The sequence below is a fragment of the Cebidichthys violaceus genome, unplaced genomic scaffold (genome assembly GCF_023349555.1).
Source record: "Cebidichthys violaceus isolate CVI_PGR_0920_01 unplaced genomic scaffold, fCebVio1.0.p SCAF_72, whole genome shotgun sequence".
NCBI lineage: Eukaryota > Metazoa > Chordata > Actinopteri > Perciformes > Stichaeidae > Cebidichthys > Cebidichthys violaceus.
This window is the reverse complement of record NW_027176950.1, coordinates 537,546-550,827: the sequence shown is the minus strand read 5'-3', so window position 1 is coordinate 550,827 and position 13,282 is coordinate 537,546. Positions and strand designations below refer to the sequence as shown.

Here is a 13,282-nt window from a genome sequence, read left to right as displayed (position 1 = left end):
ATATATATATATATATATATATATATATATATATATATATATATATTGGAAAATAAAAGATATCAATAAGGTGTGAATAAAAATGTACACTAATATATGTAACAGTAAGGATCGTATTTATATGAATAGATAAATACTTTTTTATTGCAATGGTATAATCACTTTTAGGAAATCAAAGAAGATCGGTTTGAAAATTTGCATTTTAAAAAGCAGCGGACTACTTTACGTGTGGTCGAACAAATGTCCGAGGAGCACCTGAATGCAGCACAGCGGTTGGTTCCGACGAGCGGAGCTGACGGTTGATGTCGGTGCGGTGACGAGTGACAGATAAACATGTAAGTTGTATGTCTTTATCCGACACATTTCTATTAAAATGTAGGTTTGTTAAGACTTCTCGTGGTGAAAACAGTTTTATATTAAAAGTTAACATTATATAATGTCTCGGGTGCGGTCTCTTTCGCTTGCTTACTTTCGGTTTCTATATTTTTTGTGTTTTAAATCAAGCTTCTGCCCTTTAAAAGTTTATACAACCGATTAAATGCCATCTCCAGGTACTGGGGAGTCGTTCAATTTCAAGTTTAAACATTTTCAGCGCTGGAAAAAAAGTGTTTTTTGAGTTAATGACGAGATATTATAAGTGCGCACAAACAACAACAACAACAGGAAGAAGAAAGCGCATAACACCACCGGAGCCTTCTGTGAAATCACCTGCGGTCATCAATCAGACTCGTGGTAGTTTCATCATCAAGTCTTCATGAACAAATAATCGGACAAACTGCACCTCCATCTGCACTATTACCACCATTCTGCACTAATATCTCAAATCCATTGTCATTGTTCTTTATGTTCATATATATTCTTCGATGTATATTTATACTGTACATAGTTGTTAAATGTTTATGCTTAGTTTCTCTGTTCTACTTTGTTGTCCTTAATGTCCTTGTTTTTACATTTTTCTTGTTTATTTGTATATTCTATGTATATACGGCGATAGCAATGTAAAAACCGGAGTCACAATACGCACACATGGCCAATAAAGCGTCTGATTCTGACGTGTTTCCTGCAGCTCAGCATGGAGAGACCCGAAGACGCAGCTAACTCCACAGCACGCACCTTCTCCCAGGTGGTGTTCACGGACACCCCGTACTCATACCCGCCCTCAACACCCGTCACCTGCTGCTACACCCTCACCACGGCGTACCAGCCAAACCCACGCGACTGGGTGGGCATTTTTAAGGTGAGGAAAGCTGATTTATCTCAAAAATACTGACTTAGTATCTCAAAATAATTACTTGTCTCAAAAATAATTACTTGAGTATCTCGAAAATAGTGACATAGCATCTCGAAATAATTACTTATCTCAAAAATAAGGACGTAGTATCTCAAAAATAGTGACTCAGTATCTCGAAATAACAAGAAACTTTCTCTGAAAAATAACTTAATACCTCAAATTAATATCTTAAAATAATGACATCCTGAAACACTGACTTAGTCTCTCAAAATAATGACTTAGTTTCTTGAACTAACAAGACACTTTCTCAGAATAATGAGCTAGTATTTTCTCATTACTTTGAGATACAAGTTAATATTTTGTGATACTAAGTGAGAAAAATTATCATTATGATGTACAGGATCTTTTGTTATTATATATATCATTACATTGGTGGAAAAAGTAATCTACTGTTTTCATATATCTGTATATTGTGTAAAGGAATCTTGAGTTTTGTCCTGACTCTTCTTGAACAGGTGGGATGGAGCACAACAAAGGACTATCACACCTTCGTGTGGGTGGAGCCAAGTCTGGATGTGGTTGGGCAAGAGTCTGCCACAAGGCAAGTTGTTTTTACAGGTAAGAAATAGTTTCTCTTTCACCACTGGGTGAAAACGCTTGGTCATGTTTGTATGTACACTTACTGAACCCACTGAGTGTTTCATGTGTAAACACAGTTTAAACAGAATTAGCAGCTTAAATATGTTTTTATGAGCTGCTATGACGGACGTCAGACCCTCTGGCTCAGTGTTGTTGATCAGATCCTCTCTGGAAACTAGAGAGTCACTTTTAGTTTCTTCACACTCGCTCACATATTCACAGTCTCGGTGTCTTTTAGACTCGCGGTTCCAAAAGAGTTCAGCTTGAGCTCCTCTAATAAGTAATGTTAACTTGCGATCTGTCATCACAGGTTAAAGCCTCTGTGTGAACCTCAGCTGTTCATTTTCCTTCTCGGGTAGTTTCATTTTCACAAAGAGTTAAGAGTGTTCAGTGACTCACATGAAAGAAAGCAGGAATGTCGACATAACATTGTGTAACAGAAATGTATGTTTTGCTTGTTTATCCCTTTTATTTGTCATGTGAGGTTTTGGTCTAGATTTCTGAGAGATAGATCTGTGACGATCTTTGCGTGTGACTTCTTAAAATACAGTGATGTTTACTTGTGACCTGTCTTTACAGTTTATGTCCTCAGTGTGGACTTTAACTGTGAGCAGTCTTTTTTTTTTAGCAGATTTAGCTTCATTTTAAGGATTTTTAGAGGCCTGAACAAGTGAAAGTATCCATCATTTCACAAGAAAAAGCAAAAATAAGAGTACAAATTAACAATTTTATATTAAAATAATTCCTTTATCAATCCTGTGATTCTCATATCTATCTCAGGACATCCACCCCAGATTGTGAACTGCTGACATACCATATTTAGTCTTTTACAGGTGCCTCAATAGAGCACTTATTTCACTGATTATCTCCAGTGACACATTTTAGACATTTCAGAAGCATTTTAGTTTAAAATGTAGCCCCAAAAAATGAGGGTTATTGAATACTTCTGATTTGAAGAGTAGTGGTTATTTATTAGTCAATTGACAGAAAATACATCAGCAACAATTTTGATCATCGGTTCATCTTTTCAGTTTAACAAAAATAAACAATTATATTTTGTCTTGTTCTCAAATGTGAAAATTGACTCCTTTTCTCTCCCTTATATCATTGCAAACTGATTTTTGTTTTGTTTTATATTGTTGACAAGAGATATTAAGTCATAATGAGGAGTTTTTAATCATTAGAATGGGCATGTTTCACTATCTTCTGACCTTTTTATAGACTAAACCTCCATGACAAACAATAAAAATAGTCTTCGGTCCCGTAGACGAGTAAATAAACCAGCATGCAGCCCTCTAAGCGGTCCACTCTGCTCTCGTCCCATCAGAATACTACCTGCCGAAGGACGAGCTCGACTTCTACCAGTTCTGCTACGTTGACAGCACTGGTCAAGTGCACGGAGCCAGCACTCCTTTCTGCTTCAAAAACCCGGCGGGGCAAAACCTGGAGAGCAGCATGGATGATGACCTCATGGTTATCACTACACAGGTATCAAATCTGAGCTAGCTCATCGAGGGGAAAACGTTGTTCTGTGGAAACAATCGGACAATAAACGACTGTTGAGGAAATATTTTATAGTCGACCAGTATTGTTAAAGTTGTGGTAGGGTTCTTGACTGATGATTAGAGGTCTTTATAAAAGATAAAACTGTTTTATATGTGATGAAAACAGATGTCAGCCTAAAGGCAAAAGTAAATAAATGTTTTGTATTGATTTAATGTGTTCTGTTGAAACCAGGAGCAGGTTGAACTGAGCCGACATGAGAGAGCTGAACTGCAGAAGGCACTGGATCAGATAAGAGGGGAAAATGAAACCTTAAAAAACGATCTACAGATGGAACGGCAACAAGCCGCCAGCATGAAGGTCGATAAAGATAAAGAACACATTTCGCAACAGAGAGAAATAGTTAAATAGGAACTTTGATATTTGATTTATTTCTACAGGGGCAGAATGAACAGAAAGAGAAAGAAATGAGTCTGCTGGTCAGAGAAATGGACCAACTCAAGGAACAGGATGAAAACTTAAAAAGCACCTTACAGCAGAAGGTGAAGGAAATGGACGACTTAAAGGTTTGTTTTTTAAATCTACGAGTGAAATCAGTGCTCCAGTTTCAGTGTGATAACTTAACTTTGGTGTTACTAACAGGAGGAGATGATGAAACAGCAGCGTGATGCCGCGGAGCAGAAAAATCAAAGCTTGAGTTTAGACAGCACATCAAGACAAAATGAGGTGAGATCATTTTTTTAATCTCTTCAGCTGCTAAAGGGCTCTTGACAAAATTTCGTGCCAATCCTTAGTTGTGCAATTTCTCAGACGCACACTCTGGAGAAATACAACCGAGCCGTGATGAAGATCAAGCAGCTGAAGGAGGAACACGAGCAGCTGAGGGGGAGAGTTGATGCTCAGAGTGAGGAGACCAACATGTGAGTCAAGTCTGAATGTTCCTATCTATTCATCAATAAAGTAGAACCTGTTGCGTACGTCTTTCTGGCTCCTGACAGCTTGTTTTCCTACGTGTGTTTTAAGGTTAAATTCCAAACTCGGAGAACGAGAAAGGGAACTGTTAAAAATGAGAGACAGCATCCAGCTGCTTCAGGTAAATCTACTTGATGTTTTAAAGGATAAAGCTGCTGTTATTTTATAGTTTTCTTGTTGTTAACAAATCCCATTAAAAAAACCAAAGCATTTCTGACTTCCTTACTCTGCCTGTGACACTCACAGCCAAGCACATGGGTTCCTACTGAAGATGAATATCTTCCAGAACAGCTCATAAATGTATATATAGAGAGGCTAAATCATTTCCTAAAATAGCCCGTCAACAAACAGGAGAACGTCTTCCTGTTATTTATTTATTATTATAGTAAAGTGATTTGTAATCACAAGGATGCAGATTATCAACTATGTCATCAACAACATATATGTACTTTACATTGTAACGTACAGGAAAATTATCACGACTCACTCCTGACTAACCTCTCTCAAAGCCCATCGGTTCCTACTCAAGACCTCTTTAAAGAAAAGGTCTCACAAAAAGATGCAGTTTTTTAATCAAACGTCAATTTGTGTATTTGTTGGGGACTATTTTCATTGGCAGAATAATCCACATTCGGCTCTCTAGTGAGTATTTGTGGCAAGCAGGACGGTGTAAGTTTATACACAATACTTGTAAGAAGATACATTCACCGCTGGGTTTGGTCTTCTTAAAAAGGAGAAAAATAAAAAAATTTGAGCAGATTGATCCCATATGAGTGGAATGCATCCGATTATAAACACTAATGCGAATGTTGTATTGACGTGATCTGACATGTCATCCAGGTCAAGATTAGTTGGGTTCAGTATTTGTTCCTGTATTGAAATGTGTGTGCTTTTACCTTTCGGCAGGTCGACCTACAGAGCAGTGAGAAGGAGAAGGAGAGGCTCTCTGCAGAGCTACTCAGGTCGCAGAGTCTCGCACACGACATGGACGACGTGAAGACAGAGAACCAGGAGTTATGTAGGAGGCTGGCGAGGCAGATGACACTGCAGAGCTGTTCAGATGACGACCTAAGGGTGGGAACAAATTAAAAACAATTTACAAAATGCTGAAGTTCTTTCAAAAACAACGGATGACATGACGATGTCTTCTTCAGGTGAAGTGTCAGACTCTTGACAGCCAGCTACAGGACGCCCAGAGGAAACTGGCGGCCGAGAGGGAGGAGACCAAAAACACCAAGAGAAGAGCTGAGTTCCTGGAAAAAGATCTGCTGCAGGTCAGGGAGCAGCTGGAGAAGGTGGCCTCATCATGTGACGACGCACAACGGATAAGTGGCAAACAAGAGGTAAACTCAGAAAGCATCTGCAGAAACCTACACCAATGTTTAGATATAACATGCAGCCAAAAGCTGTCTGGTTTTCTGGGTTTCATATTTTCTACAGAGAGCAAGGCCCTTTAGTTCCAAAATGCTGCAAGATACAATGAAAGTGTATTTTAGATAATAGTGTGAACAGATTGTGGAAGAGAGGCCCCTTCCTGTTTCAACACGACAATTCCCTCGTGAACAGCCAGCAAGCAAACTTTATCAAGAAGGAGAAAAGAAAGAGAATGAGACGGAGAAGACAAAATGTAAAACCAAACAAATTTGAAGTGTCCCTTCATTCTCTGCTCTGGGTAAACATCACTCCACTGTATCTTTACATTGACAATAGTTGTAGAAACGTTGAGGGAAGCTGCCTTAGAGCTGTGCACAAAACCAGCTCCTTAAAGTAATGGTTTCCCCAGTTTTGTAAAGAAAAACTGCTCATAGCTTTGACGTCAACCGACGAACACCTTTTAGGTGCACTTGTGTCTGAATGGGAACAAATCCCTGCAGCAGCTTCAAACATCTCGAGGAGAGACGGAAACCAGAAGAGCGGAGCCAAAGATTAATGCACCTGGTTTTAGAATCAAATGTAGTTGTTCAGATGTCCACATACTAAAACCGAGGCTTGTTTCCCTTCGTCCTTTTCCAGCTACAGATCGCGATGGAACGCAATGCGATGGAAGAGGCACGTGAAGTGCTCGCAGACAAAGACAGCCTGATAGAGGAGAGGGAACAAATGATCACGCTGCTGAGACATGAGAAAGAAGAGCTGGCCAGAGAAAACCAGGTACACTAACGCAAACATGGTCTCCTTTTCAAACGGGTCGCTTTGTGATTTTTAGACGCTCATTTGTTTGACCGGTATTTATTCCGTCAGACGCTCATTAGTGACATCGAGGGGCTGCGCAAAGCTTACGCCGAGCTCCAAGCACCTCCCCCCGCCGACTCACCTCACCTGCAGCCTGACACCAACACATCAGCAGCCAGCGACTGGCAGGAGTCACCTGACCAGGCTGAAAACCCGTATCAGAACATTGGTGAGTGACTGAAAATATTCATTTAGATGTTGTCAATGCAGAATATATATTTGAATTAATCTGATGTTAACTGATTGACTTTTCCTTGCAGACATGGGTGCAGCAGACACAGACGAAGAGGTGAGTCGAATTATTTTAGGCCACGACCTCACGTGACCCATCGCTCACAGCTTTCCTATCCAAAGCCTGTCGTCAGCGAGCTCTTATATTTCTATTTTCTCACTCATCTCTCCATCACAGTGTTTAAACAGTGTAACAATCAATGTAACACAACCTCAATGAACTAGTTAAGGGTTAAAGAAGCTGAACTCAACTCTCACCTCATAAACTGGACGTTCACAACATGAGCCCGAGTGTGACTCCGTTGTTTACCGTTTATTTTCGTAGAGGACTTAAAACATAATCCGCTCCCTATTTTGTTACCACTCCTGAAGTGCCCTTCTCTATTTTCTGCCCCCCAGCAGTCGCTGGTGTGTCGACACTGCCAGGAGTGCTTCCCCTGCATAACCCGAAACGAGCTGGAGCAGCACGAGCAGAGTCACCGGGTGTGTCCCTTCTGCACCATGATCTGTGACAACATGGAGCAGTCGGTGTTCGAGGATCACGTCTACAGCCACGAGCTGTGAGGGCCGATTATTCTTCAGTAAATAAATGAACGTCTTACAAGTCGGGTTGGTCTGGTGTAAAAGGACCGTACCGATATTATTAACACACTTTTACTGCAATTTACTTTACTGTTGACCTTTTTTCAAAGCATACTATTTTGGGGGTTTTGTTTTTCCAGCCTTTAGTGTCCTCATTTATTTTGTTAAAAATAAGTAAATGACCACATAATTGGGCATCATTTGAAATATTTAGCTACTTCTGTACCAATACTCAAAACCCTTATTTTCATTTAACAAATGAAGCCAAAGAGCTCACATGTGAAAAAATAAAGTCTAAAATTGGCTGCTGAAATGACATATTTATATAAAATGTACAGATGTTTATGAGCAGAGATGCACCGATCGATAAGTCTCCTATATGTGATTTTTGCCAGTCAGATTTACACACCTGTGCGACATGTTTTTACGTTGTGGCGTTGACACACACCCCCACACACACCCCCAAGTCGGTGTGGAAGTTCTTCAGCGACAGTGAAGAAGATGGAAAACTTGCAATGTGCAACACCTGCGTGTCCAAAATGAGCCGTGCATCAATGAACTTAAAAGCATTTGGAACAACTTTGAGAGTTCTTTGAGTGAGAGAGTCAACGTTTCATTATGAACAGACAATTTTAATTTTCATGTAAGAATCAGCTGGTCAGAAAATTGGTGATTGGTGCATCTCTGTTTATGGCTCCTTGTGAGCTGGTAAGTAAACGTTGGTGAATGTGACGTCGCCAATGATTGAATATAAAAGAGCTCTTCAGCTCGAGAGACTAAACATAAAAACGAGAGTAAAGCCCAGTCCTCCTCTGTTTTATATAAAATGAGCAAATTTCTGTTTTAAATCAGGAACTTTCTATTTAAAGAAGAAATAAACGTGATTATGAATATGACCTCATTCGATGTCGGCTTTCAGTTTGATTATGATTAGGATTATTTAGGACACATTTCAGAACTGAGAGAAGAACTCATGTTCAATAAGATTCATTTAAATTAATAAGTACAAACATAAGTAGGCTTCGTAAGATTTCAAACCTCAAAGATGATTTGCATATTGCTGATTTTTCTTTTCTTTTTTAATTTATGGTATGCTTTGGAACAGCAGTAAAATTATATATATATAATATTTGTAGTAAAAAGGCTAAAACATGCTTTAACTGTGGAATGGTCCTTTTAAAAGGAGTTATAATTATAAAGTTATAATTAAAAATAAAGCATGTCACATTTAAAAATGAATATTTTAACCACAATTCTTCATCTACAGTATAACTTTGCACTCTTCATCCTTCAGGGGAACCGATGATCTTCTAGAACTATAATTGTGTTTATTGAACTGTTGATTTTAAGATGTGTGACAGAATGAATTGTTGATGCGAGGATGAGCAATGAAACAAGTGAATGTATGTGAACGGCTCTGCTGAAGTAATAAAAAACCAAGTGGTAGGATGCAGCAGATGTAAAGTTATTTCTTTATATATGAAAAACAAAAAACAAAAAACAAGTACATGTTTGTCTGTCTGTTGATCCGTAACCGCCCATAAGCCGCGACACTGAAGTCCGTGTGCAGCGGCGTGTCTAAAATAAAGTGAGAGCACTCGTTGCATAGAAGACAGTTTTCCCTCCTGGAGTCCAGAAAATGATCTCAGAGGGAGCTCCGTCACACGAGCCGTCCCACCGGGCACAAGTCTGTTTACCAACATCTCTCCGATTGCTGCCGGTGGCCGGTTCGTTCCTCAAGGCGTCATCTGATTGGCCTCCTCGGGTGTGACGTCCCGGGAGGTGAGCTCAGAGAAGAGAGCGGGCAGCCAGTACTGAGCTTCTTCAGCGGCCTGAGAGTCCAACCAAGCCAGGCCTTCCTTCAGCAGGTGATCCTGGAGACATGAAGAGTGGAGGTCAACGGTGCTTCTGAAGAGTTCACCGGCCCACATTCAAGACTTAAAAAAAGCTATTTATAGCACAAAGAACGCAATTAAATATCTGTTTCCTCGTGCATATCATTCAAAGTTAGAAAGTATGACGATGGGGACGACATGGTCGAGTTCTATTATTATTCTTTATTTATTTTCAGTACTTGCCAGCTGTATAGAACAATAATTGAAGGGGTGCAACTAATGAAGAGCGATTATCTTCATCGTCTCTATTAATTATTTAGTGTAATAAATGTTTAAAAACAGTGAAAATGGCATTCAAAAATACTCAGAACCCAGAGTGAGTCTTTAATTTGCCTGTTTTTTTTTTATCAATTTACTGTCATATATGACAGAAAAAACATCAAAACCACTCATCTGAGAAGCTGAATCCTGTAAGAATATTTGGCATTTTTGATTGAAAAACAACTTAAAGTATTAATCAAATATGTAAATAGTCGCCCAGAGATTTTATGATAGACTGATTGATTAATCGACTCAGCTCTTGATGATCCATAATTATATAATTTAATCAAATGAACACAACTGGACCAGGATAAGCACCAGGACATAGATAGATGGATTAACCAATTTAAAATGATTGAGTCATTAAAGATTTGAAAAGTGACTTAATGAGACGAAGACCTTTCAAACTAACAGTGGTACCAGTGTCACAACAATTCTATTTTAGAGTTTTGTAACGTCTGCTATCGGATATAAAAACATTTTAAGACAAACCTTAAAGCCTACTGCAGGCAAGAGAAAATATTGAAGCTTTTTGTGAATGAAATTTAAGACTTTTAATGAATTAAATTTTTTTTAAGACCTGCAGATCCTCTGTTTTAGAGCAAGAGTCCCAGTGTCATGTCATATATATATATATATATATATATATATGACATGATATCTATCTATCTATCTATCTATCTATCTATCTATCTATCTATCTATCTATCTATCTATATTGACCTGAAATGAGCTGATGAAGCACTTACCAGGACGTGACAAGCCCGCTCCTTCTCCCACTTCAGACTCTCCTTGATCTCACTCACTGTGACGAAGCCCTTTTTCTACCAATGAACAAACAAACAGACTTTTGGGGATAAAAACGCCCCTTTTCAGACAGAACATGTGTACAATTTCTGGTTACATGTTTCTGTTAAAGTCGTGGCTTCTTTAGGATTCAAACACACAGTTGGTCTCTTTAGCTGTTTAATTCACATGACAGGAAGATTAGGAACAGAGCTGCAGAGCTCAAGTGATATTTGACACCTGGAGGTGACGCTGCAGGAGGAGGACGGCCGTGAGGTAGGAAATAGCGACACCTATTGATGGATTCACTCACTGACTAAATTCTTAACTCTTATTCTCCACAACAAGAGATGGAAACACATTTATATGCACTGATCTGAGACAAGAGATGATTATTAAATGACATATATAATAAAACAAGATGCACATTTAATACTTCTATCTTTATTTCACGTTGTGCAGCTGTGGTTTTAATGTGGATTTTTGGAGTTCTACCAGAAAGTGACTTTTAAATTCAAACATGAGAGCGTTGGGTAAATATGTCTGTAAATTTAGCAAAAGCAGACACAACACATTGTACTTCTGTGGACGTATTCTAGACACCTAAAAAGATCTATATCAGCTAAAGTGTACACCATATTTACAATATTTTTACCACTTAACCTCGCTGTCAAACAGACGTTTCTAACTGGAACCTGAAGCTGTTATCTATGATCTACTCAAAGCCGCCAGACTCCATTCACTAAAACAGTCATTTTACCTCTGAGAACACAAGAGTCGGTCTACCGCAGCGGTCAGTTATTGTTTGACTTTTGGTAAATCCAAACTAATCCTTCAATTCGTGGTAAAAGAAAAGAAAAGAAGTTGTAATATAAATTATTAACCAAGGAGCTGCTCTCACCTCGGCCAGCTGCAGAACGACAGTGTGATCCATGTTGAGCTCAGCTGGGACCGACTGGACCAAGTAAGAACCTCCGACAGGAATCATCCCAAAGCCGCTCCCCATCACCTTCAGCTTCTTTATGGCTCTCATCAAGTCATCTCTGGGACGCACAGATTTAGTGATTTTAATAAAATCATAAAATTTATGGACATTTGAGCTTTAAATGTTCTCTGATATTTGAAATATTCAACTTACTGGCTCACATCCTGAGCGTATTTACCTCTTCCCTTCAGGACTCTCTGATGGAGTTCATCCAAAGTAATAAGCCCTGAAAGACAATACACACGTCAACATTTAAAAAGGCAGAAACATTAGTTATCGCGGTATCTACATCCTGCAGGTGTTCATAACTGGATTTGTTGTATATTACACTGTTGAGATGCAGATTATCACAGACGGCGTTCAGATCAGATTGACTGAGTCGCCTCTTCGTAACCATTTAGTGTCCAGAGAAATTACAAACCTCCATTTCTGTGTTTCAGGGCGAGACACACTTCAATAATCTGCACGCCGAGCTCATAATAGAAGTCTCCTACGCCGAGCATCTCAGACCAAAAACCTTTGCCAGCTGTGGGAGAAAATACAAAGTTATTTTAAACTTTAGAACAATTAAACAAAATGATCTCACAGATTATGTTCCAAATGTTTCTCACAGGCAAGCGGGTCGACCCCAATGGTGGCACACATCTCCTGAAATTGAACCCTGAACTGTGAGCTCTTTCGGATTTCTTGTTTGTGTTTGCTTGCAAACTCCTCCAGGTTGGACTTGAAGGTCTCCAACTGCTTCGACATCTGGCAGACAAACAGAAACAGGTGAGTAAATGAAGAAGAGGGAATATCAAGAGACAGAAGTCTGCATACAACATAAATATATGGCAGTTTTAAAACATAGGATTATTTGTTTTTGATTTATGAATTTGATATTCTCCTACGTTTTATAATCATCGTATAAAAAACAAACAATGTTGTTGACTACCATGCAGGTTTAACTGATAGTTACAGTTCCCAACAATGTTATGAGAGTATTTTGTATTAATCTCAATCTGCAAAATAACTAAATGTAAATAAATGTAGTTAAATAAAAAGTCCTCTCTAAATTTTAGTAGAAGTATGAAGTAGCATAGAATGGAACTACTCAAGTAAAGTACAAGCACCTCAGATTGTACTTAAGTACAGGACTTGAGTAAATGTACTTATTTACTTTCCACAACTGGCAATACCTTCTGTATTCACTTGAGGATGTATTACAGGGATAAAATTATTTTTATTCTAAAAAAAATGATGTTGACAAATACACGTACTTGAACAATTTGGTCCTCTGCAAGAACATTTCCTCTTTCCTTATATCTGGCCTAAATATAGAAGGAGAAGAAGAAAACAATCACAGGTTAGATGAGAGTCCATGTATGTGTTATTATGAATAACCCTTTTAGCTGTACCATCTCGTTTTTAGGGTTCCTCAACGACAATAATACAATATAACTATAAGTAAGTAAATAATAAATAAAAAAAACAACCTCTGCGAGCTTCTTTTTGGCAATAGCTCCCGCACCGACTCCTCTCCGATGCATTCTGCTGCTGTCTAAACTACGAGAGTCTTTATAGCAGAATAATGTCAGTAAAAACTATTCAACGTTTAAATGTAGCTTAGTTTTTAGGTAAACGTCGGTTGGTCAATGTGATAAATAAAGCTTCTTTAGGAAAACTGTTTCCATTTTGAGTGAACGGAAGTGAACTACTTCCTCATTGGTGAGGTCAACCGTTTATTGTATAGCGCCCCCTGGTGTCCTGGCGAATATAACTGGCCAGTATGGGAACTGCTGCTGCTGCTGCTGCTGCTGCTGCTGCTGCTGCTGCTGCTGCTTCTTCTTCTTCTTCTTCTTCTTCTTCTTCTTCTTATTCTTCTTCTTCTTATTCTTCTTCTTCTTATTCTTCTTCTTCTTCTTTGAGGTTCATTGGCAGTTGGCAAACAATGAATTGGGGCATTACCGCCACCAGGTGATATGG

At 38.9% G+C, this 13,282-nt stretch overlaps 2 protein-coding genes across 3 annotated transcripts; one reads left to right on the top strand and one right to left on the bottom strand.

The window, feature by feature from the left end:
- The first annotated feature begins 249 nt into the window (after positions 1–249).
- Positions 250–8,843, top strand: calcoco2 (calcium binding and coiled-coil domain 2). 2 transcript variants are annotated; one of them, XM_068736727.1, is made up of 15 exons: positions 250–335; positions 1,067–1,237; positions 1,747–1,849; positions 3,198–3,358; positions 3,608–3,733; positions 3,814–3,939; positions 4,016–4,099; positions 4,184–4,293; positions 4,397–4,466; positions 5,252–5,419; positions 5,500–5,688; positions 6,359–6,496; positions 6,587–6,746; positions 6,838–6,866; positions 7,211–8,843. In XM_068736727.1, exons 2-15 carry the CDS (start codon positions 1,073–1,075, stop codon positions 7,370–7,372), a joined length of 1,791 nt encoding a protein of 596 aa, XP_068592828.1. In that variant the 5' UTR covers positions 250–335; positions 1,067–1,072; the 3' UTR covers positions 7,373–8,843. The 2 variants fall into 2 exon arrangements, with proteins under 2 accessions (XP_068592828.1, XP_068592827.1); XM_068736726.1 differs by having other exon boundaries at positions 7,208–8,843.
- A 7-nt stretch (positions 8,844–8,850) lies between these two features.
- On the bottom strand, positions 8,851–12,995 carry snf8 (SNF8 subunit of ESCRT-II). Its single transcript, XM_068736729.1, has 8 exons — positions 12,793–12,995; positions 12,577–12,627; positions 11,929–12,067; positions 11,739–11,843; positions 11,471–11,543; positions 11,234–11,375; positions 10,296–10,370; positions 8,851–9,264 (listed from the first exon to the last, which is right to left on the bottom strand). The coding sequence occupies exons 1-8, from the start codon at positions 12,844–12,846 to the stop codon at positions 9,127–9,129; spliced, it is 777 nt and encodes a 258-aa protein (XP_068592830.1). The 5' UTR covers positions 12,847–12,995; the 3' UTR covers positions 8,851–9,126.
- Between the last annotated feature and the right edge of the window lie 287 nt (positions 12,996–13,282).